This window comes from Tupaia chinensis, unplaced genomic scaffold, assembly GCF_000334495.1.
Source record: "Tupaia chinensis unplaced genomic scaffold, TupChi_1.0 Scaffold000100_1, whole genome shotgun sequence".
Lineage (NCBI taxonomy): Eukaryota > Metazoa > Chordata > Mammalia > Scandentia > Tupaiidae > Tupaia > Tupaia belangeri.
The window spans coordinates 1062729-1082619 of record NW_006159564.1 but is presented as its reverse complement, the minus strand read 5'-3'; the positions used below and the strand labels follow the sequence as shown (position 1 = coordinate 1082619).

Here is a 19891-nt window from a genome sequence, read left to right as displayed (position 1 = left end):
AAAAAAAAAAAAAAAGTAGCTCATGTAACCTTAAAAAGAACCCCTGCTCCCCTCAGAAACTGGGTACACAAACATGAGCCTGGGGACTTGATGTGGTTAAAAATTGGAAATAAATCACTATAGCCCACCTAGTTGGGGCCATATGTTGTTGTGCTTGTTACCCCCACTGCAGTTAAGGTTGCAGGGGTAGCCCAATGGATACAACACTCGCAAGTGAATGGAGCCACAGTACTGGAGGAACCCAGGACCTGGAGGGTGCTAAGCCACCCTAGGCAACCGACCAAAATGACCTGCCAGAGGATAAAGACCCATCATGAGGACTACAGCCCTGCTGCAGACACTCCTGGGCTGGCTGCTCTATGCACGGCAGAAGCTTGAGGAGACTACAGCCCTGCTTTGGTCACTCTGGAAGTTGACCAATCTATGCATAGCAGAGGCTTGAGGACAGCAATGAATGGCACCCCAACAATATCCTTTCAACCTCCTGCTGTCAAATATCAACTACTAGTCACTGCCCCAGAAAGCTATTTTACTGCCCTCCTGTTAACTGACCCTCGAGTATGGCTGAGGAGGCACGAAGGGAATTATGTGGAACAACCCAGAACTTGTGAGCAACCTTGAAGCAACCCAGGGCTGACGGCTGTCTGGGCTTTCTGTTCCCCTACAAGCTGCCCCTTTCCCTAACTGTTGAGTGGACAAAAGCCTTGAGCAGGATGAATTCCCTGCTTCTCTGCCTTTTCTGTACTGGGGCGGACACTGAGCCTCTTCCCTCATAGGACGCTCTAAGCGTGCTGAAACTGCCCTTCCCAGTTCATGCAAAGACTGTCTAACTCTCAGCCCAAGCTGGAGATTCAGAGTATTAACTGCTCTGTTCCCATCGGTGTAATAAAGAATTCTCCTTTCTCTCCTGAGTGCCGCTTTTCGTTCCTCAGCATCTGTTTTTCTACAACAGGTATACAAGGTATAAACTTCCTCTACTACTTTCATGACCAAATCTTAACCCATGAACTTGGGGTGCTTTTTTGGGGGGGCGGGGATGGTGTATCATAAACCATAGCAACACAACCCTCACCTTTCTACACATAATTTCAGCCTCAGCATCAACTCTTCCAAACAAGGTGGGAAGAAGGGTGTATATTCAGCAAAAGAGGTTAGTATACCACTTCTTACTTTGTATTCAGCATTCCTGTGGCTCCAATGATACAAGGACAGCTTAGATAATTTTAGTCTCAGTTTTACTAATGGCTCTAAACATCTCTCACAACACTTGTTTATTTACTTAATCTAAACCTTCAACTGAAATGACCTAGGATAGTAATTTTAACAAATAAGCACTGATATGTCCAATACTCCTAAATTATACATTAGTTAATTATAAGCATATTCACAATTTAAAAAAACAGATTTATATATAGTAAAAGCTTTTAGATTTCTTATCCAATTATGAGAGCAGATATTTATAGAGTACTTACTAGGAACAAAGCATTATGCTAAGTGCTCTATCAGGCAGCCCACAGTAAGTTTAGAATTTACTGACATCATAATGAGAATACCCATAGGTAACAGCTTTTTTTTTTTTCTTTTTTGAGAGGTTTTCGCTATCAGGCGTGTACGCTTGCCAGACAGACAGAGAGAGACATAGAGACAGAAAGCGAGAAATCACCCCCCAGGGGGGATGGTCACGCCACAATCCCTTCTCCTCCATTCTCCTCTCGGGATCTTGGGTGCACATGCACACGCACCCGGCGTGAGTTTTAAGCCACCGGATCCGGGACGTGAACCGCGGTCAACTACGTGGGAGTCCAGCGACATAGCCATTACGCTAACTGCTGGTTCCCTGGTAACAGCTTTTCATCTACCCTTTGTGATGCCGAAAGAATAGCTTGAGTGGGCCAGCAGGTGGTGTGGTGGTTAAGGTGGCTGGATTCCACATGGCAGACTTCACAGTTCCAGTCCCAAACCTGGTGGTTTGAAGAAAAACTTGCTGGGTGCACGCATGCCCAGGATCCTAAGAGAACAACGGAGGAGAAGGGATTGTGGCATGGCTATTCCCCTGGGGGTGGGGGGTGGTGAAAAGGAAATCTTAGAACACTTCTTTTTTTTTTCTCTCAAACAAAGGCAGAATCTGTCTCCTTAAACAAAAGGAAAAATGCTCCCAATCTAGGACATGTATATTTATTTATGAGCTAAAGAAAAAAAAAAAGTCATGTCTTCCCTTACTTTTTATTTTCAGGTTTATTTCTTCCATGAGCAAGAGACAGACAGCACCCCAAAAGGGTCCTGATAGGGTAATCCTCCCCAGCCTCAACCAAGCCCAGATCACGGGCAAGGGCATGCCTGGAGTTCTTGTGGAAGTCTTCAGACCCGAACCTAGAATTTGCCTATGTGGATAAGCCTTGCAGAGCATTGTGCTTACCATTGTGCCACTTTCCAGTCCCCTCCCTTACTTTTTACAAAAATATTAATCAGCCTTTATACTAACCAGATCTGAATCTAAGTGGAAAGCAGTTGATAAATGCCCAGCATTATACTGTTCTGCAGGACGGCAATCCACCACGAAGAACCGCACTCCTTCCTAAAAGAGAAGTAATACTTGATATGTTTTGCCATGTGGTTCACATTACCCAATATAATATAAACAACGAAAAGAGGAGGAATAGATTAATTTAAAAATGGATCTCATGTATTTAGGAGAACCCAGTTAGTACAGGCACACACACTTCTATTCATTTTAAACAGAACACTTCTATATAATCTTCTAGACTGGAAAGTCTTAAAATATATGGCAAGAATGTCAATTTGAGCTTTAAGCAATTATATTGTATTGGAATTTGACAATTTAAAAATGTGTATCTTGTAAAGATTACATATAGATGACCCTTGAAGAACACAAGCTTGAATGGCCCAGGACTACTTATACATAGATGTTTTTCAATTAAATATATGGGGAAATACAAATATTTTTTCTCTTATGATTTTCTTAGTAACATTTTCTTTGCTTTAGCTTACTTTCCCATAAGAATAAAATATATGATACATATACAAAATAGGTATTAATTGACTACATTATTGATTAAGGCTTTAGATCAACATCAGGCTATTAAGTTTTGTGGGAGTCAAAAGTTATATGTGGATTTTCAACTATGTGAAGGGTTGGCACCCCTAATCCCCAAACCAATACCAAACTGGCTCATTAGATTTTCATGAAGATTATAATGGACAGAAAATTATGGTATATTTTCACAATTCTTCTTTGTAAAATATTTCATGGCAGTCAACCATGTAATTCAATTAGCTGTGTAATTATAAAGAATTTAACTGTCAAATGCTAATTCACCCTTTTAAGTACTTTATACAATGCCACATTCAGTTGCTTTGCTGAAATGTGAAAACCGATAGAGCAATTTATAAAAACTGGTGTCAAAAGTGACAAAAATAATTGTTAACAATTAAAATAACATACAATCTGGACAGTTTAAAAATGAACATCTGGGGCTACCTATGGTATGATAATTAAGATGGCAAGATCCTGTATTCGGTCGAATGCACTTCAAGCCCCAGACCTGCTGAGTTAAAAAACATGGCCAGGCATATGTGTGTCCAAAGTTTTAAAAGAAGAAATGAAGGAGAAAGGACTATGGCATGACCATCCCTCTGGGTGGGGCTGGGGTTGCTTTCTTGCTCCCTCCACCCTTCTCTCTGGCACATACACACACTTTCTAGCAAATCAAAACAAAGTGAAAATTTTTTAAAAGCCATCTGGGCAGATTTAATACAAAATTAGTTTTGTGGGAATATACGAGCAGGGAGGAAATGCTGGTTCCTTGTATTTACAAACAGTGGCCTGCCAGACAGGGTTTCCTTTACTTACCCCTTGCAGCTGATTCGCTTGAAGGATCTCTGACACTGAGACAGCCAGACAAAGTGCCTGACTCAGATCTCCATCATCATCCTTAATCCCCAACAATGTACTACCAAAGAGATGGTGATTATCCTGTTAGAAGAGAAAAATTTTAAATAGTATGAAGAAAAAACAATATCAAACATTCTTCCTAAAAGTATCCTTATTAACATGATAAAAGGTTAAAAATATATAACATCTTTGAGTCATGTAATTTTTAAAACTTAGTATTACATAATCTCAAATACTACATGAAAAAAGCTACAAAAAGGTCACATACCAAGTCCCTGTCAGAGTTCACACAAAATGAAAGATGAAGGAAGAAAGAATGTATCTTCCACAGTTATTTTCTGTCACTCATAGTTAAATATTACATTTTAAAAATGATTACTCACAATTTCTCATATCTTAATAAAAACAAAGAAGTGGCAGAAATGACTTGCATAAACCATGTAATATACTGATCTATAGTCTGTTCTAATTCACGACGACTAGTGCAGATTATTTACTGTACCTGAAAAATAACAGGTGCTCTCCTTAAAGGACGAAAAAATAAAAGAATAGGGCTTAACGTCCAGAACTGTAAACTATTATCCTACCATCTGACTTAATTAACATTGTAGGGAATTAAAGTGATTTATATAGAGAAATTATAATGAAGAATGAAATTAGTACCTAGAAAAGAACTTCTTTTTAAAATTAGTTTTTATATAAATGTTCTTTTTTTTTTTGCAATTGCAAGAGGGTGCATGCATTCACTAGAAAGATGGGTGGTGGGGAGGGGATGCTTTTTAAATATAAATATGTGTCCTTTACAGTATTAGCTTTTGGGTCTTACGAGTTTTATTCTCTAGGTGTTCACACCACTCATGCTTATAATCTTATTTCCAATAAAGTGTCCTTAATTGAAAACATTTCTCTGGTCTAAGAATTTAAGTCTCTATGAGACTCTGACCCCTCTTTTTTTTTTTTTTGAGAGGTTTTTGCTATAGGGCGCATGTGCTCACCAGACAGAGAGACAAAGACACCCCCCCAGGAGGGGTGGCCACGCCACAATCCCTTCTCCTCCATTCTCCTCTCAGGATCTTGGGCGCGCACGCATATGTGCCCGGCGTGAGTTCTAAGCCACCGGGTCCGGGTCACAAACCACGGTCAACTACGTGGGAGTCCAGCGACATAGCCATTCCGCTAACTGCTAGTCCCACCCCTCCTTTTTTGTGGTTGTTCACAAGACAGGTCTGAATCATAAAAGTTATACAAGGCTAACTTTCAGAAAATATAGGCATAACTACATATCTCCTCACAGATGTTTTGTGTTTTTTGTTTGTTTTGTTTTCGTTTCTTTTCACTGGAAGGTATGTGTGCTCACTGGAGAAAGACAGAGAAAGAGAAAAACTGTTGATGGGACATGGTCATTCTACAATCTCCTCTTTCATCTCTCTCTTCTTTTGGGATTTTGGGCACACATGCACGCACACACACACACACACACACACACACACAAACACAAGTCACTGGATGTAGGACTTGAACTCCATGGCTGACCATGTGGGATCCACCCATCCATCAAGACAATGATGGCCAAAATTTTCATAATACAATTTAAAGTTTATTTATTTATGTCTTTCATAAATAACGAGAAAGGCAGAGAAATAGAGAAGCAGCATTCCCAAAAGGGTCTTTCTTTTATTTCCCAAAGATTTACTTTATTAATATTATAATTCTTTTTTGGAGAGGTTTTTTTTTTTGCTAAAGGGCATGTGCATTTTTCCAGAATGACAGAGAGAAACAGAGACAGAAAGGGAAAAATCACCCCCTAGAGGGGATGGCCATGCCACAATCCCTTTTCCTCCATTCTCCTCTTGGGATCTTGGGCACGCACATGCGCCTGGCATGAGTTTAAGCCACCAGGTCCAGAACTTGAATCACAGTTGACTACAGGGGAGTACAGCAACATAGCAATTATGCCAGTTGCTGGTGGTCCCAATAATTTTTTTTTAAAACTTGCTGAAGTCATCAGAAAGAGACAGGCAAAGAGAGAGGGAAAGTAAGAAAGCAAGCTACGAGGTCTGAGAACAAACTGTGGTGGGCCACGTGGGAGTCTAGCACCACCTACTGGTCCCTCCCAACAGAGTCTAGATAGCACAGTCCAGATCCAGATCCTCAGCCAGTCCCAAATAATGGGTATGTGCATGCCTAGTGTACTCAAGGAAGTCTTAGGACATGAATCCAGATCCTTCCCACGTGGGTAAGCCTCACAGAGCATTGCATTTAACTGGTGAACCATCATCTGGGGCCATTTAATATGACTGTTAAAGTAAAAAAAAAAAAAAAATCCCTAACTGGGGGGGAGGGGGGGAGAGTTGTGGTGGTTAAGAGCACTGGACTCCCACATGGCCCATCGTGGTTTGTGTCCCGGATCTGGCAGCTTGCTTTCTCCTCCGCCCGCCCCCCCCACACACTCTATCTCTCTCTGGTCAAATAAATAAATAAACAAAGTTAAATAAAAATAAACAATTCTTTAAAAAATAACAACGAAAAACAAAATCGCTAATTGAAGTGCTGTGAACCCGGAGTGCTTCTCGGGAAGCTGAAGTGGGAAGATCATGATACAGAGATAACCTATCTAAATACAACCATTCCCTCCAAGACAGACAAAGAAAGCACTAATTTGGAAAATATTTCATAGTCAATTTGCCATGATCAGAAACTACTGACACAGAGTTAAGGTGATTCCTATTACCTTTTTAAATTTGTTTGTTCTGCGACTATGGAGAGTATTTACAAAGAAAAGTTATACAAAACTAGAACACATAAAAAGAAAGAAAAAAGAACGATAAACTAGAATGTTTTAACAGAAGTTGCTACAAGAATAAATAATAAGCCAACATATACATGTAAAATACAGAACAATTATTCATTTCTGGTCTTATACCTTCCTAAAAGAAGCTGGTGTTTTACTGCAATAATACTGAGCCAGAGAAAAAAGGTCTTCTATATCTTCTAGATTCAAACTGGATGGGGTATTTTCCAAAAATTCTGAAAAATGATTATAGATATGACAGTTAATACACTCCTTATAAAATATGTAATAATTAATATTATTTATGTATCAAAGCTAAAATATCTTCCATATAATAAATATTATAATATATAATGGAATCTCAACAGTGGTGCTTTTTAAAGCTGTTATGGACAAATGGATTTCCCCAAAGGGGAGCTGAAACTGTTAATGCCATTCTCCTGTTAATGAATGATGGTATCAGGCAATCAAATCAAATTCATTAGCCTTAATTGGAATTCTCTGATCTACTTTTTTCAACAAACATTTACAAAAGGTCAGGGACCCTGGAAATATAAAATGGCTAAGAAATATTGGGTCATTGGGAAAGTCATGACACATTTTTGCATAGAAATATACAGAAATATACATCATGCCTTTTCTGATGACCTAATATAATAGTGTCTGACTTTCATCTTCTATGAAATAATGAAAATAAATCATTGTAATGTTGTGAGATAAACACTATTATGTAGATAGTATGAAGAGCAAAATATAGAGAAACATAGAAGAAATAACTATCTCCATGTGGGGACTACAGAGTTGGAAAACCCCAAAAGAAGAACCCAAGTTTCACAATGGCGATATCTTGTAAGTTGAATATTGAAAGGGCAAATTAAGAAAAGAGTGGTTAAAGATAGAGGAGGGCATTCTATTTGAACTCTGAAACCAAAGAAACAGTGCATGAAAGTGATGAAAGAGTGAAAAACATCAAGGAATGAGTGAGAAGGCAAAATCAGGGAAAACTGTCTTTAGGTCTAAACCTAGAGAGTGTTTAGAGACTATGAGAGCTGAATGGAACCTCAGAGCTCTTCTAGACTAATCTAAATTTACAGAAGAGGAAACTGAGTTTTAGAAAGATTAAGTGACCCAAAATGTTTTCTCTACACTAAATGATACTTACGGATAACTTCTTCCTTGCTGTCTGACTCTTGTGCTAAAATAACTTCTCTGTAAAAGGAAATCAAGTAAATCTGAGTTAAATATAAAGAGAGCACCTTGAGAAAAAGAGGGAAAAACATCTAACAACTTGATACTTACTTTGCATTAACAAGGATAATTAACATTAAGAAGTAAATAAAAAATGGATCTGCTTGTTGGAGATAGCCATCCCATATTGACTGAGTGACTTCAATGGAACAGTAACAGGCAAAAAGGCTTCCAAGCTATAATCAGGAAATAAAATGAGAGACATAAACCACTGTAGCTGATCTGTGTATTTTGTGTGTGTACTAAAGCAAATGAATAAGTAACAGTACTTCACATTATCAGCACCTGATATTTAATGTGCACCTTAATTTTACTCTGTGAAACCCAAAGGCAGAACACATAGATTCAAGGCACAGAGACATTTACTAGCTGTGTGACTCAGGGCCCCATCACCTAACCCCTTTAAAGCTTCCATTTCTACTTCTGTTAAAAAGAAAAAAAAAAAAAAGAAAGACAAAGAAAGAAATACTATTTCCCACTATTGTGATGACAGAAATAATTAACCTAGAATATCTAAGTAGGACATAGACCTGCCACAGTATATAACCAGTAAAATTACTTACAGAGCCTCATAAGGATAACTAGCATAATTATTACTAATAACAACACATTATTTAATTTATGAAGTAACTGGGAAGATCAAACATGGTAATTTAAGAGAACCTAAAAAGTTTTAGTGACAACATAAATGTGAATTGCTTCCAAATCTGTTTGTACACCTTTTGAAATAGGTAATATAACATTCAAATCCTTTAATAGATTTCAGGAGCTCTATGGTTTTGTATTTCAAATAAAAGAGCTGAGATAAGTTTCTTTACAGTCCAATTGTGTTTCAAATAGCTTAAATTCAGTGATACTTTTTAACATTTAATTTGAATTAGATAAAGAAGCAATTATACCTAGAGGCTTAAATTTAATGTTTAATGGCTAAAGGAAGTTACTGGAAACACACATTTAGTGCATACTTAGTGCCAAGTTCTAACTGCAGTCCCTTTTTGTTTATTACCTATTATTTTAATTCTCACAAAAGGCCTGTAAGGTAGATACTTTTCTCCCCATTTTATAGATGAAGAAAATGACTTGGATTAAATAACTTTCCTTGGGCTAGCCAGTGGTGTGGTGGTTAAAGTGGCTGAATTCCACATGGCCAACTACATGGTTTGAGTTCCTGACTGGGTGACTTCAGAAACATGCCAGGTACATGTATATGCGTGCTCAAAGTCCTAAAGAGAAGGACAGATGGCTGAGAAGGAATTACGGCATGGCCATTTTCCATGGGGATGCTTTCTCACTTTTCCTCTCTCTCTCACTCTCTGCCTCTATTGGTCTCCAGCAATGCAAGTATTCTCTAGAAAACTAAATTTTTTTTAATTTTAATTTTAATTTTTTTTAGTTTTTGCTATAGAGCATGTGCACTCACCAGAGACTGAAAGAGAGAAAGAGAGATCATGCTCTGGGGGATGGCCACGCCATAATCCTTATTCCAGTCTCCTCTCCTCTGTATGTGTGAATGGCCACACACACACACAGCATGACTTTCAAGCTGCTGGGTCCTGGACTTGAACCACACAGTTGGCCACATGGCATCCAGTGTATTAACCTCCCTACTACTTGCAGGCCTAGCAAGATAAAATTTTTTCAAAATTAACGTTCCTAGGGAACCAGCAGTTAGCATAATGGCTATGTTGCTGGACTCCCATGTAGTCAACCGTGGTTCGCATCCCGGACCTGGTGGCTTAAAACTCACGCTGGGTGCGTGTGCGTGCATGCCCAAGATCCCAAAAGGAGAATGGAGGAGAAGGGACTGCGGCGTGACCATCCCCCCCTAGGGGGTGATTTCTCGCTTTCTGTCTCTCTCTGTCTGGCGAGCGCACGCGCCCTATAGCAAAAACCTCTCCAAAAAAAAAAAAAATTAACTTTCCCAAACCAGAGTTAGTGAACAGTGGTATTGGAACTAGAAAACAGTCCTGAAACTCCACAGTCCATGTATTCACCATTATACTTGACTTAAGGCTTCTATGTTAAGTTATGTAACATTGAGACTTTTCAGTTATTTGGAAAATTACTATTATAAATACAGATCAGAAGATGTAAACACAAACAGAACAGTAACATACAACCATCATCATGACTAACTAAAGTTACCACCTCACTGCACTGGTATGGGTTCTTGAGGTTTAGGAATTACTGCAGTTCTGATCATTCTGCCTCATGACTAAAAACAAACAAATAAACAAACAAAAATTCCCTCCATTTTATTAACATAATACAAGTAGCAAGAGTGAACTATTTGACACATTAGCTGAAGTGAAACTAGTGGTTTAATATTTAGTTTATACCTCCTGCTATCAGCCCTGAGTACTTCAGAATTCTGGCAATATAAATGGCATCTTCTAGGTGGTGATTATCTGTGTTAATTACTGAGATTCTTTGGATAGTTTTTAACTTTAACATAAACAAGCAGATGTTCAAAATCAGACATCATGCAGCAGTAACACAACTAGACCCCTCAAAGGAAGGTCCAAAATTCACATCCCAGGGCCTCTCGGTACACAGTAGGTATGTGCGCATGTGCACATAATCCAGGCTGCTAAGGCTGGGAGTGGATCACAGTGTGTAGACTGTGCTGGGATGCCTCTGTGTGTGTGTGTATGTGTACATGAGTTTTTTCCCCCTTACTTTCTACCTCTTTCTCTCATGGAATACTTGTCCCCCGCCCAAAGAATTATTTATTTAGCTATTATTATTATTTAATTTGCTATAGGGCATGCATGCTCACCATAGAGAGAGAGAGAGAGAGAGAGAGAGAGAGAGCGCAAGCCACCAGGTCTGGGACTCAAACAGCCGTTGGCAATGTGGGAGTCCAGCCATCATGCCACCTGTTGGTCCTGGAATCCTTTTTTTTTTTTAAACAGTAGATTTAATGGCAACATATGTCTATCAAGGAAACTATAATTTTATAGAGTTTTTATGATTTTAACTGTGGCCAAGTGGTAACTAAAGCATAGGCTACCGGTATTTGAGATTTACTCTCTAGAAAGTGAAACTAGTTAGGATTCTCTATTATTTCCTGACTGCTAATTTATCATCATCCTCTGAGATAGGTAGTATATGATGCTCATTTTACAGATGAAGAAATTTAATGCTCAGAGGTTAAGCGTCTTAACCACTGTGCCACCTGCTGGCCAAAGGCTAAGCGTCTTAGATCATAAAGTTAGTAAGGGGCAAACATGAGATTTTTCCCAAAGAAAAGTTAGGTAAGACAAGATCGAAGAACACTTTAAATTCTGAATTACAATATACAATTGTTTGAGGAAGATCTTCAAATTAGCAAAGAAGAACAATCCAAAAAGTACAGTCAGAGGACTCTAACAAACCCCTAAGAATTTTTACAGGGAAATTTAAGGTCAAAACTATTTTCATAACAAACTCCTTCCTTTTATTACGTCAAATGTGGATGAGATTTGCAAAAATATACAGTAATGCACTATTCTAATTTTATTTTGGAAAACATAGTTGTTTTTCATAAAAATAAACTATGTTAACATGCAATAGACTTATCATTATTTTAATAAATAAATGAACACTTTCCCTAGTCTTAATTTCTAATTGATATACTCCAAACACATTTTAAGAGTGCGGGGCCAGCAGGTGGCGCAGTGGTTAAGGCAGCTGGACTCCCACATGGCTGACCTCAGTGAGAGTCCCAGACCTGGCAGCTTGCTCTCTCTCTCTCTCTCTCTCTCTCTCTCTGGTCAACTTCAAAAAATAAATAAATAAAATAAAATAATAACAATGAATAAAATTTAAAAACGTTTTTTAATAGTGCAAAGAGTTCCAAGACCAAGAGATCTGAGAACGATGGAGCTGCCTAAGACTTCCCACTGAAAATACACACAGAATGACAGCACTGCGTTGTACTTCATATTCTTTTACATTAACCACTTGACAATCTTAAGTTACTTTGCTCATGATTAGATACCAAATTCTTACACACTGACAATTTAAACACACAGTTTTAAACTGGATGTATATATTTACATGTATCACATGCCTATATTTACCTTTACAACATACATGTAAAACAATAAAAGGCTAAACTTTCTATCAAGTAATCTGAATTAAGACAAGTGAAGAGCAAAAGGAGTTACCCTGACATGCCAATAATTTTACTCCTTTAAGTGGTAATAGTCTATAATTTAGAATCTTTCTCTTACTCAGGGAAGAACAAACAAAACACCTAACTATAGTTTAATATAAATCTATTTTTCATTAAGTGTTCCTACTTTCACTTTATTACCCAGTTGAGTGCATAGGAGTCTGGAGTAATTTTCTTTGTATCAAGAAAAGAACAAAGCTCAGGTTCATGGTACTGGATGAGGAAGCGGAAGAGATGAAATGGTCTCCCCTTCAGGAAACAATCCCTGGAAGATAAGAGAAGCAACGATTTTGCGTTAACAGGTCAGAACTGATCACATCAGTAAGCAACCCTCCTACATTCCTACCTCCTCCTCTCTTCCTCAGAATGCTGAACACCATGGCATTCACAATAAGCCGAGCTTGACAGAGCAGGCAGAGCTCTCCTGCTAACATCTCTTGATATACCTGACTTGACAAAAGTCTGTAGAAGCAGCAGGTCTAGTCACTCTAGGGAGACTTTCTCCAGGCAAACCCAAGCCTTCTCCAGGTAGTACTCAAGCTAGAAAACTACGGGGATCTCTGAGAACAACATTTAGGTTACGTTGGTAAAGTTAAGATCCCAAAAGAAGATCCAGAGAGTCCTGATAAAGTCCAGTCCCTCCAAGTAAGAGGAAACTCCTAGGAAATAAGAGGAAACTCCCCACCAAGTAAGAGGAAACTCCTAGGAAGGTTTCCGATTAGCTCCACCATTTACATACTCAATTAGGAATGTCCTTTAGCAAAAGTATGAGTCTGAAATGGCCGCAAACGAACTTTCTGAACAGCACACAGGAGTCTCAGAAACTGCCAAAGTGGCCTGAGTACTAGATGCTCACAGAGAATTCCAGATAGTGTCAAATATTTATTTTGTTAACTGTCCTACTTCAAAGAGTCATTGTGAGAGTAAAGTGAGAAAGATGAATGGGAATACTGTTTTAAAGTAAAAGGTATCAAATATTATTTTATTATCACAATGCCCTTATTTTAAAAAAGCAGCACATTTCAGTGCCAAAGATTTCAAAAGAAGGTATTATTTCAAAAGTAGAAGCAATTATAAAAGGCCTAGAGAACCATTTTGGCCTGTGGATTCCCTACAATTTCTAGCCATTATCTCAGGAAGTATCTCAGCCTTGGGATCATCTGCCCAGTTAATTTTACACATTACAAGTGTGAATCAGGTCAGCCGGTTGGTGGCATGTTGCTTTTGCCCCACAGCTAAGGCAAAGGCGGCTGAATCCTACATAGCCAACTGTGCAGTTCAAGTCCTGGACTGGTGGCTTGAGAACATACCAGCCATGTGTGTATGCATGCCCCAAATCACAAGAGAACGGACAAGGAACTATAGCATGGTAATCCCCACCCCACCCTAGGGTATTTTCTCACTTTCTGTCTTCTCCACAGCAAGAACATGTGCCTTATAGCAAATTTTTTTAAAAAGGTGAATTCCATGATATGTGAATAATACCACCATAAAGTTGTTATTTAAAAAAGAAAATTCAGGGACCAGCAGATGGCTAAATAGTTACATCGCTGAACTCCCACATATCAATCACATCACTGTTTGAGTCCTAGACCTGATGGCTTAAAACTCACACCGGGTATGTGTGCATGTGTGCCCAAAAGCCCAAGAGGAAAATGGAGAAGAGATTGCGGCATGGCCACAGTCTTGGGGTGGTGACGGTGGGGGGGTGATTTCTCACTTTCTTTGTTTCTCTCTGTCTCTGGTGAGCACTCACATTCTACAGCAAAAATCTCTCTAAGAAAAGAAAGAAAAATTCAGTGTCAGCAGGTGGCACAGTGGTTAAGGTGCTGGACTCCCACCAATCATGGCCAACTATGATTCCAGTCCTGGACCCGAAAGCTTGCTTTCTTACCTTCCCTCTCTGTCTGTCTCTTTTCCTGGTGCTTTCATAGAATAATAATAATAATAATAATAATAATAATAATAATAAATAAAACTAACTAATTTTTAAAAAAATGTTCTTTTGGTTTTAAAATTCTATCTATCTCATCCATGGCACTGTCCTCATGAGTGCCCCTCCCCATAATGGCCTGCCATTATGGCCTCTATCACCAACCAACAATGTCTCTGGTTTCAACTAAAGCATCACTTGTCCAGGGAAGCTGGCTCTGACCTTCAGAATAAGTTAGTCACCCCTGTTACACATTCTCAGAGCACTATCTTTTACATTCCTAACCCTCAACACACTTCGATGTACTTGTTCAATGCCTGTTTTTCTAGGACTGCATTCTAAGCTGTAACTCTGGCACCTCAGATAAGGTAGTACTCCAAAAATCATACTTTTCACTTAATACTATATAATGTTTTAACATATAGGTAAGGAAATTAAAATAGTGATACCAAACAAATAAACTGGAAGACTTATGCTACATAAAGAAGCATAAATTCTTTTTTTTTCCCTTTTTCAAAGAGAGATTTTTGCTATGGGGCACATGCACTCACCAGAGAGACAGAGAGATAGAAAGTAAGAAATCACCCCCCAGGGGGATGGCCACGCTGCAATTGCAATCCCTTCTCCTCTTGCGATTTTGGGCAGGTACACATCCAGCATGAGTTTAAACTGCCAGGTCTGGGACTGGAACTGTGGTCAACTATGTGGGAGTCCAGCAACATTACCATTATGTCATCTGCTGGTCCCAAAGCAAATTCTTAACAAAATAATCTCTTTCCTTTTTCTTTAGTCTGTCATAGGGCATGTGTATTCATCAGAAGACAGAAAGAGAATGAAAAAGCACACACTCCCCATGAGAGATGGTCATGCTGCAAGCTCTTCTCCATTTCTCCCTCCTTTCAGAATTCTGGGCACGCATACACATGTGTCTGGTGTATTTTTCAAGCTGCTGGGTATAGGACTCAAACTGTGCTATCGGCCCTGTGGGATCCAGCTGTCTTAACCATCACACCATGGGCTAGCCCATGAAAGAATCCTTTAAAAATATGTATTTATGGGTCCAGCATTTGGCGTAATGGCTATGTCGCTGGACTCCCATGTAGTTGACTGCGGTTTGAGTCCAGGACCCAGTGGCTTAAATTCATGCCAGGTGCGTGTGCGTGTGCGTGTGCGTGCATGCCCAAGATCCCGAGAGGAGAATGGAGGAGAATGGATTGCGGCGTGGCCATTTTTTTTTAAATGCATGCACATACACACACACACACACACATACATACATATATATTTATAACCACAAAAATAAACTTAAATAATAATTATGTTTCAAACAACCATAAAAATTATTTGAGCCTTTTATTTTACTATCAAAGTAAATCTAACAACTTTAGTTCAAAGCAAACTAGACTTTTATTTCCTTTTAAAAACTGTAGTTCAATCATATTTTACCTGGGAATGTACTTATTCATGATAGCGTAAAAGCAGTTGTATAAATCGCTGCGTGGAAGTTGAAGATGCACCAACGGTTTGAGTAGATGTATCCAGCTAAGGGATGTGTTGTATTTAACGTTACGTGATTTACAATAAAAGGTAATTACAGATTCAATATCCAAAAGTAATTCTGCTGTCTTCTCTTCTGGCACTGAAAGCTGGTCTAGAAAATAAATATCAACATAAAGTTACTAGGGGCCAGTTAGAGGCTTATTTATTAGACATTAAACTTATTTACAATATACAATACTAAGTGCATTTAGGGCATGACAAAGGCAAAGTAAAACTAAACAAAGATATTCTTCCTTACTTTAATCATTGACCCCAAGAGCCAAAAACCAAGGGAATATAATAGAGTGAAAGCACTTAATATCATATTTGGTTTTAACTTTAAGCAAGGTAGGTGTTTCAAGAAAAGAACATTAGAATAACGATTAGTTTAACGTAAGTATATATTTTCTTATTTAGTCCCTAAGGAGAAAAGACTTCGGCATATTCAGTATTTACTAATTAGCAGTTATAATTCTTGACCTATACCTGAGTTAAACTTAAGAATGGCCAGTCTAAAGTAAAATGCTAGGCAAAGATAGGCCTAACCAGTATTCCCAGAAAGAGAAAAAACTGCTTTCCAAACAACCAATTATCATCTGCAGTGGTCAGCTGCCATTATAGCTTTTGCGGGAGGTGGAAAAAGGATTCACTTCCCACCACCAAGTTCCCTTTCTCAGTCCACACCAACTATGATACTTCTATGGTGGTGAGTGTACAAGATGCTTTATCTAACCAATAATTTAACTAAAATAGAGTAACTAAACAAAAAACACCAATGGACTCTAATTTATAAAGAAAAATATCAACTAAATTAATCTATGTTATGAATTAAAATAGACTTTGTGGGGTGACTAGAAATCTATTTACCCATGATTTACAACAGTTTTTCTACAGCAGAGCACAACTTATGATAGATAGTGTTTTGGAACACAGCCCCTTTTGTATGAAGACTGTATACAATCATACGAATCTTTAATTATATAAAAACCAAGCTTTAAACTGCAAACTACGGGAACCAGCAGTTAGCATAATGGCTATGTTGCTGGACTCCCATGTAGTAGACCGTGGTTCGTGTCCTGGACCTGGTGACTTAAAACTCACGCCAGGCGCGTGTGCGTGCGTGCCCAAGATCCCGAGAGGATAATGGAGAAGAAGGGATTGCAGCGTGCCATCCCCCCACGGGGGGTGATTTCTCGCTTTTTGTCTCTATGTCTCTCTCTGTCTGACTGGCAAGCGCACGCGCCCTATAGCAAAAAACCTCTCCAAAAAACAAAACAAAACAAAACAAAAACTGCAAACTACTATAAATATACATTTAAAAATTAAATATATAATGTCAAAGAAGTAGTAAAAACAAAACTCTTTTTCTTAAAACTATTAAACATCATTTCATAAGAACTTCAAAAGGTAGGTTCTAAAACTATTTACAAGCACTTTAAAAATTCAGTATATCCCAAGTTATAACAAGATAATTCTACTAACATATAAATTAGTATTACCACCCAGAACTTATTTACAAAGAGTTTTACTGCTTGAAAACAATGATTAAACTTACCAATAAACTCTTGGCAATCTTTGTGAATAGTGCTCTGTTCTGGCAGGTCTAAAATACCATCCCATGATGCCAAACTGTCGCCTTTTCCTGCAACATTCAGAGCAATCTGGAAGCAAGATTTAAAAAGGCAACTAGGTTCATACATTATTTCTCACTCTTGGATAATATGACCTAATAATGAAAGGACTAAATTTAGGAATAGTAACAAAAATTACAAAGTAAGGTTATCTATACACCACATGCAGAGCCCTTAGTCACATCATAGTGAACCAAAAGAATAATCTTAAATCTTCTTACAACAGCTTTTATTACTTCATGTAGATTCAGTAAATAGAATAAATTACATGAAGTATTTATATTTACATATAAATATATATATTGGGTTGTATATATTTATATATTGGGTTATTTTTCTATGGAAAAATGCATCATGGCACCAGCAGTTAGCGTAATGGCTATGTCACTGGACTCCCATGTAGTCGACCACCGTTTGAGTCCCGGACTCGGTGGCTTAAACTCACGCCAGGCACGTGGGCGTGCATGCCCAAGATCCTGAGAGGAGAATGGAGGAGAGGGGATTGTGGCGTAGCCATCCCCCTGGGGGGGGTGATTTCTCGCTTTCTGTGTCTCTGTCTCTTTCTGTCTATCTGGTGAGTGCACATGCCCTATAGCAAAAACCTCTCCAAAAAAAAAAATAAATAAATAAAAGATAAAAAAAAGAAAAACGCATCATGACTTTTCCAACAACTCAATATGTATATGTACATAAATGTATTTTAAGCAATCATCTTGCCTATCTTTTTGTAAAATGTAAAAAACAACACAGGAGTCAGCCAGGTGGCGTGATGGTTAAAGTGGCTGGCTCCCATGTGATCGACCATATGATTCGAGTCCCAGATTCAGCAGCTTAAAAAACATGCCAGACCCATGTGTGTGTGTGCCCAAAATTCCGACAGTAGAGTGCAGGAGAAGAGACTGCAGCATGGTCATCCCCCTGGGAGGGATGCTTTATCACTTTCTCTCTCTCTCCAGTGAGTGCACACACCCTATAGCAAATTATAGTAAAACAAAACAAAACAAAAACAGAATGTGATCTTGGCAAAGGAAAAGCATATGTGTGATGTACAATTAAAAAATTATACAAAAGCATGGGGACAGCAGGTGGCATAATGGTTAAGGCACTCTATTCCCACGTGGCTGAACATGGCATGAGCCCTGGACCCAAAGGCTTAAAACTCATGCCAGGCAGGCACATGTGCATACATGCGAAAATCCTGAGAGGAGACTGGAGGGGAGGAGATTGGAGGAGCATGGTCATGGACCATGCAGCATGGCCATCCCCCTTGGAAGTGATTTCTCATTTTCTGTTTCTCTGGGTCTCTTCAGCGAGCATATATGTCCTATAGCCAAAAAAAAAAAAAAAACTCTCTCTCTCTCAAAAAAAATAAATAAATAAACAGAAGAGTATGGAAATTTTAAGAAAATGGCCTTGTCTTTTTAAAGTCTTTTTTAACTATGTAAAACAATATTGTATTGATTGTAAGAATCTTCAGGGAGTTATTAACCAAATGTAAGGGTGGGCCTCCTAGAATTCAAATTTAAACAAACCACCTGTAAAAAAAAACACATGTATAAGATAACTAAAGAAATAATATTATAATATTAAGAAATTACTATTCTTTTAAGTGTTTTCATTATATTATGGAACTATTATGGCTATTTTAAGAGTATTTATCTCTCAGACTTTCATACTAAAAAGTATTTTGGTATGCCACCAATGATTTGACTTAAAAACACCCAGTGAGTGTTGTGAGGAGGAAAGGATGAACACACTAATCAAACAGAATTGAACAAATGTTAACTGTTAAAGCTGAGTTGTGGACACAAGAGGTTTATTATACAAATGTCCACACTTCGGTATAGTTTAAATATCTATAACAAAAGAATCAGAATGTACATGCAGCTATAATTCTATCTCTGTTAAATACATGTATGCATAGGAAAAAAGTAAAAAAGATATGCATCAAGACATTATGTGTTAGGAACCAGCAGTTAGCGTAATGACTATGTCGCTTGGACTCCCACGTAGTCGACCACGGTTCGCGTCCCAGACCCGGTGGCTTAAAACTCACGCCGGGCGCGTGTGCGTGTGTGCCCAAGATCCCGAGAGGAGAATGGAGGAGAAGGGATTGCGGCATGACCATCTCCCCTGGGGGGTGATTTCTCGCTTTCTGTCTGTCTCTCTTTGTCTGTCTGGCGAGTGCATGCGCCCTATAGCGAAAACCTCTCCAAAAAGAAAAAAAAAAAAAAAAGACATTATGTGTTTTACCTACAGGTGGTTGATATCACATGATTTTTATTTTATCTTTTGTGCTATTTTATGTTTTCACAAATACAGTCATGCATCACTTAACAATGGGGATACATTCTGGGAAGTGCATCATTAGGTGATTCTGTTGCTGTGCAAACACCACAGAGTGTACTTACACAAACCTAGATGGCACAGCCTAACCTCCTGGGCCATTTAGTCTACAGCTCTACCGGCATATGTGGTCCGTTGCCTAATTATGTGGTTGTGTATGACTGTATATGTATTTCTTTCATAATCACAGCAAAATCTTAATCCAAAGTTTTTTGCTGTTGTTGTTGTTGCTGTTTTTAAGTAATGATACATGCACTGGAGAGTAGTTTAAAACAGGAAAACAAGGGGCCAGCAGATGGCATAATGATTACATCGCTGGACTCCTATGTAG

General features: G+C 38.5%; 1 protein-coding gene across 3 annotated transcripts in view; it reads right to left on the bottom strand.

Annotated features, from left to right (window-relative positions):
- Window positions 1-19891, bottom strand: part of TBC1D23 (TBC1 domain family member 23) — a 73213-nt gene that overhangs the window by 32101 nt on the left and 21221 nt on the right. For all 3 annotated transcript variants that reach the window (XM_006143554.3, XM_006143555.3, XM_027769968.1), the window contains 8 exons: window positions 17139-17244; window positions 15491-15695; window positions 12253-12376; window positions 8004-8128; window positions 7867-7913; window positions 6837-6940; window positions 3872-3994; window positions 2483-2575 (listed from right to left, as the gene is read on the bottom strand). In XM_006143554.3, coding sequence (XP_006143616.1) covers window positions 2483-2575; window positions 3872-3994; window positions 6837-6940; window positions 7867-7913; window positions 8004-8128; window positions 12253-12376; window positions 15491-15695; window positions 17139-17244 — 927 coding nt within the window. The remainder of the gene's footprint in view (window positions 1-2482; window positions 2576-3871; window positions 3995-6836; window positions 6941-7866; window positions 7914-8003; window positions 8129-12252; window positions 12377-15490; window positions 15696-17138; window positions 17245-19891) is intronic.